This window comes from Vespula vulgaris, chromosome 9 (genome assembly GCF_905475345.1).
Source record: "Vespula vulgaris chromosome 9, iyVesVulg1.1, whole genome shotgun sequence".
Classification (NCBI taxonomy): Eukaryota; Metazoa; Arthropoda; class Insecta; order Hymenoptera; family Vespidae; genus Vespula; species Vespula vulgaris.
This window is the reverse complement of record NC_066594.1, coordinates 2,335,556-2,351,377: the sequence shown is the minus strand read 5'-3', so window position 1 is coordinate 2,351,377 and position 15,822 is coordinate 2,335,556. Positions and strand designations below refer to the sequence as shown.

The following is a 15,822-nucleotide window of genomic DNA, read 5'->3' as shown; positions in this document are numbered from 1 at the left end:
TGGTTTTTGGTTTGTACGTTGAAACACCGACGCCGACGACGACAACGATGACAACGACGCCTTTGGCCTAGACGAACCGAATGAAATTAAGACGGTATACGCGAGCGATAGATTTTCAATTCGAAAACAATTAATCACGTGAGAGTCGCCTCCTGTGTGTATGCCATCCAATGGCATCGGCCGGTAACGGCTTAATTATAAAACAATCACGCTTCGTTGCCTGAGTACCCATGTCTCCCCCATCCTTCCTCCTCCTCCTCTTCCTCCACCTCTCACCACCCCCACTCCACCCCCGCCCTTCCTTCAGGTACTATACGTGGTGATAGTTATACCTAGCGTTGGTGGTGTTAGTGGTGAACATAAAAGGCGATCGGGACGGGCAAGTGAGGCACCATAGTAAAGAATATGTGCTAAATCATCTACGGATCGTTTGTTAGCAGGTACCTGGGGCCGCCTCCTGGTGTAACTATCCGCCGTAGCTCACGAAACGAGAGACGATGCCTTCGATACTTGCCCGATATAATCCTCTCTCTCTCTCTCTCTCTTTATTTGTCTCTCCTTCTTTCTCTTTCTCTTTAACTGTCTTCGTTTGTCTCTCTTGCCTCTCTTCGATTCACTTCGATAACTCTTCGCCAGATCGCCAATTTCACTCTTCGACATTCGAAAAAGGAAGCTTAATGTTCTAAATAGATAGAAGATAGATAGATAGATAGATAGATAGAGAGAGGGAGAGAGAGAAAGTTCTTTGATCGTTCATTTATCACACTCATCTTCCTCGTTCACTTTTTAAATTTCTTCTTAATCGTTATCAACGTTTGAAATTCTCTATTTTCATATCCCGGTGATTTGAGAGTTGGATTACGATATACGATAGAAGGTGGAATATATCGATCGGATGCTTTCTGACGGGACTCGCCCATTTGGTGAAGCACTAAGGATATCCGACGTTTCTCGTCGAGTCGAGTAACCAGAACCTTCTTTGTATCAAGAAACCATGAATCGAGCGAAAAGTTCTAAAAACTTGCCGACGAGCGTCCATCGACGATCGATATCTTTGGCTTCGCTTTTTCTCTCTCTCTCTCTATTTCTCTATCTCTATATCTATCTTTATCTTTCTACGCGTTTCATTCATGCTCGAGGAATTCCTTCTGTTTACGAGTTCCCGAAGATCGCGGAGGGCCCCCCTGGCCGCTAACCGTCTCGTGGTTAGATTGTCAGCCGCTTAATTAAGCGTGAAACGAGCGAGGGGTAGCCGGACACCGTAGACGAGACCGCACGATGGCAGGACATTCGATACACCCCCGAACTCTCTGCTCGTCGAAGACCAATGACGAGAAGGAGAAGACACGACGTTGAGACGAGGCGGAGACGAATAAGGCGGGAGAGAGAGAGAGAGAGAGAATGTGATCTCGATATACAAGGTAGTCCTTGGAAACGCCGTAGGTAGGTACGTACCTGGCTCCACGAGCAGGTAATCGGACACCCTGATCACGGACCGATGGAACTCTATATCACACAGGTGGTAGTGGCTAGGTCCTTTAGGTCCTTCGCCTCTTAGAGATGCTCTCCTTTTTCTTTTTTTTTGTTCTCTCTTTATCTTTCTCTTTCTGTTTCTTTTACTTCTTTTCTTCACTCTTTCCTTCCTCCTTCTCGTTTCTTTTTTTAGGTGCGACTCGAAATCATCTTTACTAACTCGATCTTCTTTCTCGAGACTTTCCTTTTCCAAGGAAACAGTTAGGATAGTAAGAAAGGGGTAAATTTGCTGTTATCGATGTTCACTTATAAGTCGACGAGGATATATGTATGTATGTAGAAAGGGGTAGAGAGAAAGAGAGACAGGAAGATAGATAGATAGATCGATTGAGATCGATCTTCATTCGATGCGTAATGATTTCTCAGAGAAAGGAGTACACTAATCGATCTGTAACTCGATCGATTATCGATTTTAGAACGTCTCATATTATCGTTGAATACTTATCTTACATTGTTGGTGACGTTGAGTCTCCAACTCGTTAATTCAGTAATTATTGTCTCTTTCTCTCTTTCTCTCTCTCTTTGCCATCTCGCGAACATTCGAAGCCACATTTCCGTTATATGCGGTACAGGAAGAAGAGATACATCTAAATGAAGTTCTTCGATGGATCTTTCTCTCTCTCTCTCTCTCTTCTATTTCAAACGAGCTCGACTGATAAATTCTGTCGAGGTTGAAACGAGCTACAACATATTTCGCATCTCGATATCGTTAATTATCCGTTGAGTCGTTGTTACTCGACGGGTGTAATGAGCGGTGTCAGGTTATCCTTGTGTTCGTTTAAGCGTATCGCTGAGCGATATTGGGGTCAGCCAATATATTGAGAAGTATCTCTTCTCCGTCCTCGTCAGAAAACTTTGTGAAAGTACAATAAATCACGTTCGAACCAAGTGTATCTTCTTCCTCTTGTTTTTCTTATTATTCTTCTCTTTTTTCTTCCTCTTCGTCTTCTTATGGGAATACAGAAATCAGGAATAAGATTACGTTTTGCAGGTATTACTGCATGAAAAAATCCAGTAGTATGTATAAACGTACGCACGTATGCACCTATGCACTTATGCACTTACGCACGCATCTATGTATGTACGTAGTAAGACGAATGGATGCTGGAGAATCTTTCGTTTCCCCCCCCTCCTTTTTTTTTTTTTGCTTTTTTTCCATCATTTTCGAAAGCTACGAGAACTTTACTTCCGTTCGACTCTGCATATTTTATTTTCCTCTTCCTCCTTTTTCCTCTATCTTCCACCTTTCCTTCCGATCGGTATTAAAAACAATTACGCATTGAAACGAATTAACGAAGATCACGTTAAGTTATAAAAATATTGACGTCCTTTCGTTCATCGTTCGGATTTCTATTCTTCTTTGTCCGCAAAAGAATTTACTTAGTAAGAGTTAATAAGAAAGGGGGCAGGAGCAGAGGGATAGGGTAGGGGGTTGGAGTAGAGTGTAGAGAGGGTTAGTAGCCAAGAGGCGGAAAGAAAAAGAGAAAAGAGAAAAAAGAAAAAAGAACTCTTCGCGTATCTTTATATCTTTATTAGATGAATTTTAAGTTTTAATGCGAAGACATTATAATTCGTGAAGATTAAACGTAGAACGACTAATAACACCTGTGTATAGTACCTCGGTCACGCAAAGTCGTTTTCGAAAGAACGCGTGAACGAGTGAGTGAGTGAGTGAGTGAATGAGTGAATGAGTGAGTGAAAGAGTGAGTGAAAGAGTGAAAGAATGAGAGAAAGAAAGAGAAAGAGTGCGCGCGCGCGTGTACCGCGTAAGTACTCTCGGAGGAAAGGGAGGAGCCCTAAGAGATGGCGTTTCATCGCTATATTTCATTTCCAGCTACGGAACAAAGCGGCGTTGCGAGGAGTATCGGTTACCTCATGAGCCCCTTCACATATACATATACCTCGAGTACTCTTTTCAACGCCTTCTAGAGTCCCTCCCTCGAACCCTCTTTTTTCCACCACCTCACCTCACTTCACCTTCTCTTGTACTTCTTCTTCTTCTTCTTCTTCTTCTTACTCTTCTTCCTCCTCCTCTTCCTCTTCTTCCTCTTTCTTCTCCTCCTCCATTTCTTCCTCTTCCTTCTTCTCCATCAGCTCTATCTTTACCACCTTAACCATCAGCATCTCTTCTCTCGTCTGAACGTTCTTCTTTTCAAGCCACATAATACGCTCCTTTAGCCCCCTAATGAGCGGCAATTACTATGTCTCTACGATTAACGATCGTTGGCGATCGATGATCTAACTACCATCCTACTAAATCTATCTCTCTTTTCCTTTCTCTGTCTCTCTTATTCTCTCTCTCTCTCTCTCTCTCTCTCTCTATATATATATATATATATATATATATATATATATTTGTCCATCTATTTCTCTTTCTTCTTAGGCATCATCATTCGAGACGAAAACAAAAGAGATAGTAGAAATGGATAGGCCTGCCAACTTAGGACACCTTCGACTTTCTTTTTAACATTCTCAATAGCATTCGTTTTTGAGGATAATAATTAAAAAATAAAAAAGAAAAAGAAAGGAAGAGGAAGGAAGGATTCGTCGGAGCTAACTTGTATCAAGGAAATGTCTCGTGTATCGATCAAATAATATCGACAATAATAATAATAATAATAATAATAATAATAATAATAATAATAATAATAATAATAATAATAATAATAATAATAATAATAATAATAATAATAATAATAATAATACCGACAATAATAATAATAATAATAATAATAATAATAATAATAATAATAATAATAATAATAATAATAATAATAATAATAATAATAATAATAATAATAATAATAATAATAATAATAATAATAATAATAATAATAATAATAATAATAATAATAATAATAATAATAATAATAATAATAATAATAATAATAATAATAATAATAATAATAATAATAATAATAATGGTAATAATAAACGATCTCTTTCGAACATACATAGGTATCGAGCACGAAAGTGGGCGTGATGAGAATCGGTTCGGTAAACGATGTGTGTCGTTGGCACATACTACTCTCTCTCTCTCTCTCTCTCTTTTTCTACCCATAAGACAAGGACAAAGGATCAGCATTCGATAGTAAACGATAGAATAGAAGAAGAGTATTGACTGTTGGATAGGAAAAGGGAGAGAGCTAAGATGCGAGAGAAATTGCTCGATGCACGTCACCGAACGATTTCGAGAACAGAATCGATATCACCGAACGAATTAGTAACTTGTGGTCCAATATCTCGCCCTAATATTTCCTTCTACTGTCCCTTTCTACTACTAGGTTGCTAACTCGCACGCAGGACACACACGTGTGTATCAAGCAACTCGCGCGAACGATCTAATACGCGAGATATGTATGTGCGGGATCAAAAAGGGGAACCCCCATGGCGATCCCGTGAAAACAGCCACCGGGCTCTTTCTCTCTCTCTTTTTTTCTCTCTTTCTCTTTTCTCTTAACACTCGTCATGAAACAAAAAGCGATAGTCGCGGAAATAAGTGACAGCTGCCCCACGCACATCAATTACCTATTTCTGTTACTTCCTTCCTTCCTTCCTTCCTCCTCCTCCTCCTCCTCCTCCTCCTTCTCCTTTTTTCTTTATCTTCTTCTCTTTCCTTCCTCCCATCCTTCTTTCCTTTTCTTTCATTCGAAATCTTTCAGAAACCTGTGCCCAATTACTGATAATATAACACGACGTTCGTATTGAACGAAAGAAGTAATCATCATTTGTATGTTAACAATATGTATCTATATCGATTATATAAGTACATAAATGTAACGCATATATAATATCATTATCTAAAATATTTCTGATTGATTACGATGACAGAGTCGAAAATATTCTATTTTTAGTCGTATCGTAATCGTATTGATCTGTCGTGACGACTCGTATAACACTAGGTATGTTATAAAATCATGTAACATCTAATTTGAACATTTTCAAATATCTGATGTTTTTAATGGGACACAACAGAGAATATATATCGGAAATACGATAATATTGAAATTGTATTACTTATGTGACTCGTATAACGCGGATTGATGTAATACGAGACCGTATAGTCTACTCTCTCTATTTTCTGTATACAAGAAAGACTTTTTATCTTCGGCGAGGAACTAAACAAAACAAAACAAAAAAAAAACGAAAAAGGAATAATAACAACAAATACAAAAAAAGAAAAATTATGTTTAACGAAACGTATCGATAAGTTCGATTCCTTGGCCGAACATAAAATGAAAGTTTTTGAAAAATGTTGGATATGACAAATTCAATTAGGGAACCGACCCCATGATAATGATGATGACGATAATGATGCAACAATCGTTCCTTCCGATGCAAAATCGTTTCGAGAGAGAGAGAGAGAGAGAGAAAGAGAGAGACACAGCACTGTCGTTTTTCTTTTTTCATTTTTCTTTTTTATTTCTCTTCCCTTTTTGGACGGTTCCTCGTTTCACGCGAACACCCGATCACACCCTGACGATTTCGGGCCTTATTAATTTACCGTTTTTCCCAGAGCGGTCTCCTCTCCTAAACAGAGGACGAATTCACGCGATAGTATCTGGTCTCTCTCTCTCTCTCTCTCTCTTACTCACACTCTTTCTCTATCTCTCTTTCTCTCGTTGGTTTGGCACAAAACGTTCTACCAAAAGTAGCAGAAAGCCCATCAATCACGTTACGTCGTGACAATCTTTTGACAAAAAGCTGCCACGCGAATTCTCTTGGCCACCCTGAATGCCAAGTCGTAGTAGTACATACCTACTACTCTCCGTGTTAGAGTTCTTTTTCATCGCTTCCTGAATATCGTTCAGAAACGTCGAAATACGGAATCATTAGTAATCTGGCTTGGACGATCCAATGTGAGATTCTTTCTCTCTCTTTCTCTCTTTCTCACTCTCACTCTCACTCTCACTCTTTCTCTTTCTCTTTCCTTGACTGTTGGGCCCCTGTAATCTATCACGAAGGGCTCGTGCGAGCAGGTGTCATGGCAGTCTGCCGCTAATGATCCTCGACATCCAACGTGGAATTAATCATTGCCTTTGTCTTCGCTCTTCGCGCGTCGATCCTACCGACTCGTCTTTTCTTTTGCTAGCTCCGGCTTTTGGCAATCTCTCTCTCTATCTCTCTCTCTCTGGATCTCTCGATCTCTCTCTCCATGTATCTACTCTTCAGTCATTATCCCGACTAATACGGTTGAACGCGTCTCCACTAGTCTCGATGACTAACGTTTCGAAATACAATTTCCATGATGCGCGATTAAACGATTCACTCGACTTTGAATTTGCTTCTCCACAAATTACCTCTACTCATACGATCCTTCTAACATAGATCTATGATAAAGAAAAATCATTCGAAATAAATAAATCATTCGAAGGGAATGTAAACTTTCGAGTTGTAAGTTTTGATTATGCGAATAAAAGGTTTATTGCAGTAAGTAAATGCGGTATAATTTCGTTAGAGAAAATTATGTATCCATCCATCCATCCATCCATCTATCTATCTATCTATCTATCTGTGTATGTATGTATGTGAGAAATAATGTCAACGGGGTCTCTATTCATCTCGATTATAGTAATATTTTAGTTTTTCTTGTTTTCTTCTTCTTTTCCTCTTCTCTCTCTTTCTTTTTCCTTTCTTTTTTCTTTAACAACAGAATTCTCCTTGTCGTACAGTCGTCGTTCATCTGCAATTGCACACACGGAAGAACTTTGTCCCATCTAGGAGTCGTTAAAAAGAGAAAGAAAAAGAGAAAGAAAAAGAGAAAGAAAGAAAGAAAGAAAGAAAGAAAGAAAGAGAAAGAGAAAAAGAGAGAGAAAGATAGAGAAGAATGCGTTTTTCGCAAAGACGAAAGATTGCGTAACGACGATGACATTCGCACGTCTTCTGTATACTCCTTTCTCGTTTAAGGTCATCAAGATAACGGAGGTGTCCTCTGAGTGACACTTGACCGTGACTCGAAGAAGGTACCGGAAGGCTCGTAGACGCGGTAATGATTCGAAAGCTTTGAGGAGAGCTTCTCTCATCGTTGTAAGATCCACGGTATGGGACATAAATCATGAAAACGGACGTTAATCGCAAAATCTTTGGAGAAATCTTGCCTTGGCCATTATCATTTTTAACGACACGAGACGAATTACGATTTTTCATCAAACCAGACACGAATAGAATACGGGAACGGTCCGGTTTGAATCTAGTAAATAAGTGCTTGAATGTCTATCGTAAAAGGTACGTGTGTCTGAATGAATGAATGATCCGTGTCGTAAAAGGAATTTCTTTTTCTTCGTCTTCTTCTTCTTCTTCGTCTTTTTTCTTTTTTTAATTTTTTTTTCTCTCATCCTTTTTTCATCTTCTTTTTTATTCTTTATTTTTTTCTGTCTTCATCATCGAACGCACCACGCACGTCTGTTCCATAACAAAGACTATAAGTATATAATAATAAATAAAATCTCACGCGTCAGGATTGTTACGATCGATTGGCCGTCGTCTGACGAGTGAGGGAACAAAATTGAAGGAAAAGCGTAAGAGTATTAAGGAAGTAAAGTAACTCGGGGAAAGAATTTAATGTTAGGTGGTATGAAAAGGAAATGAAGAGATGAGAAAAAAGAAAGAGAGAAGAAAAAAGGAAAGAAAAGAAAACGAATCTAAGAAGGAGGAAAAATATTTGACCTCGCTTTTCGCATTAAATTGTGTCGCTTTTCTTTTTTTTTTTTGCGAAGGATGTCGTGGTGAGGTTTTCGCGATGATGAAAAAAGGAAGACTTACATACGTACGTACGAACGAATGAACGAAAGAACGAAAGAACGAACGAACGAAAGAGCGAAGATGCTGATGGAAGAACAAGAGGTATGGGATGGGGTGGATGGGAATATACGAGGAGGTGCCAGCCAGACAGGATCTGCGTGGAAACGCAAACAGCGTAACTCTCTAATACACCCGGGACTTTATCAAAATCTGATAACTCGTCGGAGGTGGAGAAGACGAAGTAAGGGCGTACGAGCGCGAACGTGAACGTATATATGTGTGTAGATGTGTGTCTGTGTGTATATATATATATAGATATATATATATATATATATATATATATATATATATACGACTCTATACGCATTCGACGACTAAAGCTACCCCCGAAGAGAACGCGAGGGTTTCCGTGGTGGTTATCCCCACTCTTCTAACACGCACCCTCGAGCAAAACCCCTCTTGTTTTCTCTCGTCTCCTTCCTACGTAAGGAGCCTTCCTATCGAATCGAATATTTACGAATTGAAGCTTTTTTTCAGAGTCGCCTTTTCACGGCAACGACGACGATTTAGACGATTCTCTTTTTATCTTTCGATAAACGTTTTACAAAAAGAATTTCTATATGTGTGTACGTGTGTATTTTTTCTTCTTTTCTTTTCTTTTCTTTTTTTTTTTTGAAGGGATATAAGAAAATTCACATAAGCGCGCACATAAATATTATTCGGTGGAAAGTCAAGTTGAGATCGTTGATAGATTAATAACGATCGTTATGAATTAGGTACCTTATGAATTATTCCCCTTAACATTTACATTAACTTCCTGACTGCGACGGAACTTCGGTTCGCACATTGTACAAGTTCGTTCTTTGTAAAGCGTAGAACGTGACCTAACGTGGACCGAATATATATATATATATTTTATATATATATATAATATGTGTAATACATAATATATATTATATGTATGTTACGATGTAGAGTATACGAATTCCTACACGCTTGGATATTCAAAGGTGTGCGAACGAGTAGAACGTGCAAGCACGGAGATGGCTCCAGGGCTTTTGGGGTTGAGCATATTGAATAACTCGCTCGCTGGACCGCGAAAATATACCGCGAGCTTGCCAGTATGCGGATCGACATTTCTGAAAGGACCTTGCAGGATCCTCCGGGCGGATACTGCACTCAGTCTATATATAATACTATCTGCTCTACCTACCCCAGACGATGACGACAACGGCGATATATAGTACGCGTTTTGATAGTGAAAGAGAACGAGGGAGAGAGATTTCTTGTCCTAAGTTTCTATTCAAATTTTTTACTGCAAAAAAGATTTTTTTATAACAATTATCTTCAAATTAAATATTGATTTATGCATATATATATATATATATATATATATATATATGTGTGCGTGTGCGTGTGTGTAAATAGTAAAAACATTGAATACGTAATTTTCCGGAATATCATTGATTTTCATGAAATTGTAAAGCCGTAATTTTGGCAGAGGATATTACCGGATATATCGTTTCATGTTAATGTAATAATATATAATATTGTCCTATTGTTATTTATTCATCGTGAGATATCGTCCACGTTACGCGAACTGGATGAGGGAATTCAAAAAATTTTGAATTGAAGTAGAGAGTCGTGATAGATATGCAGATTGTCTATGAAGGAATAGGGATGGAAATATAAAAGAGAAATCAGGAAAGGACGAGACGTCGAGACTTTGGAATATCTATACGCGGATCGATGCTTCTGAAGGAAACTGTGCATCTTCTCTTTCTCTCTCTCTTTCTGTTTCTTTCTTTCTTTCTTTCTTTCTTTCTTTCTTTCTTTTGAGAGAAGCTTTTCGTCGACGTTGATACGTCGTATATGCATACATATATACGAAGGTGCATTGGTTTATCTGTAAGAAAACGTGGCCTTGATCCAAGAACAGAAGAACATCTTTACGTCATCGATGATAGATACCTAACATTGTACGATATTTCCTTCCATTATTTCCATCAAATATCTAAATAACTATCTAGATATTATTCAACGAATAATTGAACACTTAATCAATAGTATAGATTATTCTGATTGTAATTTCGATGATGTTTAATACGTTAAACATTGATACCGTTTAAAGACGTAGTTCAACTTCAAACGTGTAATCTTACCGATTGCAGGAGCTCATCAAAATCAATTAGACCAGTATGCCTGGACGATCGTCGACCGTTAACGATATATCAATTACACCGTAGACGTAGATAATGACTATTAATGACTTCATTCAGAGCGCAATAATTATAGACGAGCGCGCATGGCGACAGATATGGGTCGTAGTTGTAACTTTCGATGCGAGTGCATGCACATTCGACGAATTCTACATAAAGGCAGAGAGAAAGAGAGAGAGAGAGAGAGAGAGAGAGAGACAAGGATACGTGACTCGATTCTTTAACGACGTATATATTAAGCTAGATTGTCATTATCAAGTTCTAGACCTTTATTAGGCATATCGTCGTTGTCCGTCTTTTTTAATACATTCATCGGCATGACGGTCACCGGTAATCGTCAGTGAGCTATCCGTCAAACGATTTTTCTTTCGTTTACGTCGCACCACGACGATCAATCGTTGAGAAACAGGCAAATAAATTTCATACCCACGTCGTATTTTCCTTCAATCCAATACTTTCATTCGATTTAAGATTTCTATTATTCTTTTCAATATAATAATCATGCGATTTAAATCACGCGGTCGGTAAATTCTATTAAAATATATTCAACGAATGTTTTCAGGTAAGTCCACGTAAGTAAGTTAATTTAGTTATTTACTACGTTGTGGGGTTTTCAAGCCGTCGGAAAAAGATTATTGAACGATTTTGATGTAAAGAAAAAATAGAAAAGAGAGAGACGGGAAAGAACGAGGTAGAAGAAAAAGAAAATGAGACAAAGGAGGAAAGAAAACAAACTAAAAAAAAAAGGAACAGTATCTCTCCGAGAATATAAAGCGAAAATGAGAGAAACATTATGTTTACTTAGGTGAAAGAGAAATTGCAGTTTTCGAAGAAGTGTCGTAAATCAAATAAGACGAGAGATATAGTCGTTTACCATGGCCACCAGCTTCTTTTCTTTCTAACAAGCCTCCAACATTTATGACATAGAGATTTTCATAGTGATCGCTGATCCTACGGGAAAAACCCCGACCAAAATTTTCTCTTCTACGAGGGATTTGTTTCCTGACATCATTTATGAATGATAAACGACAATATAATATAAAATGGCCTGGCAATTTTCTACAATAAATGCGTTCCTAACGGTCTTGTCTATAATTTATTTTTATTTTTATTATTTTCATAGCTTATTTTCTTTTCTTTTATTTCCCTATCATCTTAGACTCGAAATTGTCCCTCTTCTAATCAACGAATAATGACAGATCTCTGATAGATCGAATTAAATTTTAGATTTTACGATCTCATTTGTCCAAGTACTTATGTAAAAAGGAATAGAAGAAAAAGAAAAATAGAGCATGGTCGATGCATTGGGTATAATATAAATTAGTTTCGCGAAAAAAGGTTAAGATATTTTTACGATTTTCGGGAAAGAAAAAAGAAAAGAAGAAGTGAAAAAAATAATCTCGAATACTCGTTTCGATTCGTTTATTTTCTATTTTATCGAAGAAGAACGAGACGACGAGGGTTGTCGTGCGTCTGAAAACGATTTGAATATTATCTCGACGTCGAACAGTCGTACGTAGAAACCATCTCGGGAAAGAAAGAGAGGGAGAGAGAGAGAGAGAAAGAGAGAGAAAACAACGTTGAAATACAATTTGAAAGACGTAATTCGAAAATCGTTGTTCGCCCGACGGCAGCGACCCTCCGTCGGACGTCAAAATGAAATTACGCGACCCTTGAAACGGGGACCTTGGGGCGGGCACAAAGGCTCGTTTGTCGACGACACAGTACAACAATCTGGCTAAAGGGACCTAAACCACTAATCGTTTTGCGATTAACTTCCATTAAACGCTACTTAATGAACAAATCTTTCGCGTCATGTACGCGAACAACCACCATAGACTTATCTCAAAGAAGAAGATTATTTTCCTCGTTGCTCTCGGAAGTAACAGAGAGAAAGAAAGATCGAGCGAGCGAGCGAGCGAGCGAGCGAACGAGAAAAAGAAAGAAAGAAAGAGAGCGAGAGAGAAAGATAGAGGATTCGATGAAGAGATCGTTGTCGTTTAATAATCAATAGTGTCATTCAAAGTTCGAATTTAAAGATCGTAGAATGATTTATTTATTTAAAGAATGTATCAATAGGGAGCCATTTATTATTTATTTAATAAACACATCCCTTTAAAGACGAGTCGATCATTCGATCGGAGTTTATAGATTTAGATAGCCATATATATATTTTATTCTAAAAAGAGACATCAGTCCCTTTTTAAAGGCTAATATCTCTTTAATTTAAATCTAGAAGCAAGTCGGCAAGGATGATCGAGCAGATAAAAAGGAAGAAAAAGGATAGAAAAAGAAAAAAGAAAATAATGGAAAAAATAAAGAAAGAAAGAAGAAAGAGAGCAAAAAAAGAAAATTGATTTACATATACCTGTTCTTTGCTGCAGCAGCACGATCCCTCTGCCTTCGGTTTTTGAACCAATTACCAACCTGCGTCGGTGTTAGACCAGTGGCAGCAGCAAGTTCTCTCTTCTTTCCAGGATTGGGATAAGGATCCTGAAGGTACCATTCCCTTAGCAATGATCTAGTTCTTTCTTTAAAGCAATGAGTTTTTTGTTCGCCGTCCCAAATCGTTCTTGGCAATGGAAATTTCTTTCGTACTCTGTATTTATCGACAGGGCCGAGAGGTCTACCACGAAGTTTTTCAGCTTCTTGATAATGTGCCTCGAGCCACATGGCTTGCAATTTGCCGTGAGAATCCTTGGTGAATTTATGTCTCTCTAAGATATTATAGAGTTCTCTGTAATGTCCCGAATGAAAGGCAACTATCGCACGAGCTCTGAGCACTGCCTCGCTCTGATTCAATTCTTGGATGTTAGGATGTGCAACGGGAAGACTCCAAAGGAACCTAGCCAATCTTTCGATGTCCCCACTCTCTTCCAATGTTTCGCAAACCGTTGCAACCTGGCCGACGGTGAAGGACAACGTCGGTAAGGCAAAAACCGGAGCGGGAACAATCGGGCCGTTTGTTGTTGGCGCCGTAGCACCGGTTCCAGCTGGTGCTACTGCCGACATCTCGAGCCCGAAAGTTTCACGAACCGATTATATCAACGAAAGATTGTCTGAGAATGTGCCTTTTAATTTGTTCGTTTCTTCTTGCCAACTTTTGTTCTTTTGGTTTTTCTTGTTGCTTTTCAGAGCATCGATGTTGTTACCGCCTTCGTCATTGTCTCAGGATTCCCGCCGTTCCGATTTGTACTTTCTTCTCGTGCCTCTCATGTCAGATGACTCATATCTTTCCTTCCTTTCTCGAACAAGGTGGAAAACAAAATTTCACTAAGGCTCGATCGCGAAGATCATTTCTGTCGTTCGTTAATATCTTCTACCGATTTCGTTAGTCACTGGACAGTCCACTAAATTACACTTATCTTACACAATGAAGAAAAACCAACGTACATATACGCAATGTCTCCTATCGACTTCTTTCTCTTCTTCTTCCTCTTTCTTCTTCCCTCATCGAAACGCGAACACGATCCAGGCAATAACTTCGAAGACACCCTTGTAAAGAATTCAGATATTCTTCAACGATCTTACGAGATACGATAACTAAACGAGAAGTCTCAGCCGATAGAGGAGCAATGACGTGTCGTTCCTGTTCTCAGATGCTTTTTGATTTACGAAGGAATGCCTACTTCTAGCTGGGATCTTCTCGAGGACTCGCGTTCTCTTCTGTCCTCGATGTCAGGTGATTTTCTATCCCCACATCCTGGTGCCTCTCTCACCGAGAGTGCGGATCCTCGTTGGTACCAGCGATCTTCGCTCGTGGATATATCGCGCGAGGCCGCTCTTGCCTGGATCGTATCGGATAGCAAACTGGTTTCGTTTACAAGCCGGCATCTCGGCACCGGCCCTACCCAGCATGATACGTTTGTACGCGCCCGTTGGAATCGGGTAGTACCGGCAGTTCGTAGCGACCTACCTCTACCTTTCTTCTCTCTGCTTTTCTCTCTCTAACCAAGGGTTCTCCCCTCCTTTATTTCTCTCTCTCCTTCCTACTCCCTACCGTTGGTATAGAACCAGAAGAGAGGGGTAGGATTCGAGCGACTGGTTTAGAGAGGGAGCGAGAAAGAGAGAGGGCTTTCGGTGGCCAATGTAGAGGCCACGCCTACGAGGAAGATCAGGATTGGCCGGATCCCATCCACGTAGCCATGGTAACCTTTCTTCGTCCTTCCGTAACGTCGTGTCAGAACGGTACGCTTGTGTCAGTTTAATTATCCCTTCCACGTGACTTTCCTGTACCTCCCCACCAAGCCACCCCCTTTATCCCACCTATACTATTCGCGGTGTTGTACTCACGCCCCCTCTCTTTTGCAACCGCATATATCTACCAGCGAGTACGATAGAGAGAGAGAGAGAGAGAGAGAGAGCGAGAGAGGGGCAGAGAAAGAAAGAACGAGCAAGAGTGTGTGGGGGAAAGAGGGAGAGAGAGAGAGGAGAAGAGTAGGATCGATGCTCGGTACGGAAAGTAGGACGGAGATCGTGGAAGCGAAACGTAGAGGGGCAGAGAGACCAGCATGATCCCTCGAGCTCTTCCCGCTCCCGTTACCACTGCGTCGCTTCTGTTAGTGTGATCTTTCGCCGAGCCAACTTTGCCGGAGAGAAAGAGAGGGACCGAGAGCTCAGGATCTTCGATAGCGGGATAAAGTTGACAGGATTTTTGGTGGCTTTGGCTCCTGGAGTCTTCTATCTCTCTTTCTCTTTCTTTCTTTTTATTCATCTATCTCTTTTTCACTTTCTCTCTCTCTCTCTCTCTCTATTTCTCTCTACAATGATTACTTTACTCGCTCTTTTTGTTCATGTATCGATCACTACCAAGAGTCCTATCGATGTGGGCTCGTTTGTCTCGTTGACAGCCACTTTGCTCTTTGCTCTTATCGCGAACGATGATGACAGCTCGGATGTAGGTGCATGCGATTGGCTCTCTCTCTCTCTCTCTCTCTCTCTCTCTCTTTCTCTTTCTCTTCCTCCTTTCACCCCCGCCCCTTTTTTTTCTTTCTCTCTCTGTTTCTCTCCCCTTTCTCTTACCCATTCGTTCTTTTTATCTTTGGTACAACCGCTCACCGGGAATATTAAGGCTTTGACGCTTATTCACGACTCGTATTTCCATTTGGAAAAGAAGGACAGGATTCCACCTACATGGATACATGCATATGTAGATATATATATATGTATATATATGTATATACATAAGTAAGTACATATGTTGTACGTGCTCGAGCGAGAACGCGAAGAGGACGCGCGACGGCGCCGAAGGCGTCTCCGTTTTATCGAACGACGCACAGCCACCGCTCTCTATGGTGCTAGTGGCTCTACGGGTCTCACGATAAATATT

The 15,822-nt window shown here is 39.7% G+C and overlaps 1 protein-coding gene across 1 annotated transcript in view; it reads right to left on the bottom strand.

Annotated features, from left to right (window-relative positions):
• LOC127066260 (homeobox protein SIX6) overlaps positions 1 to 14,409 on the bottom strand; it is a 45,569-nt gene extending 31,160 nt beyond the window's left edge. Inside the window, exon 1 of the mRNA XM_050999758.1 lies at positions 12,862 to 14,409. Coding sequence (XP_050855715.1) covers positions 12,862 to 13,505 — 644 coding nt within the window. The 5' untranslated portion in view covers positions 13,506 to 14,409. The remainder of the gene's footprint in view (positions 1 to 12,861) is intronic.
• Between the last annotated feature and the right edge of the window lie 1,413 nt (positions 14,410 to 15,822).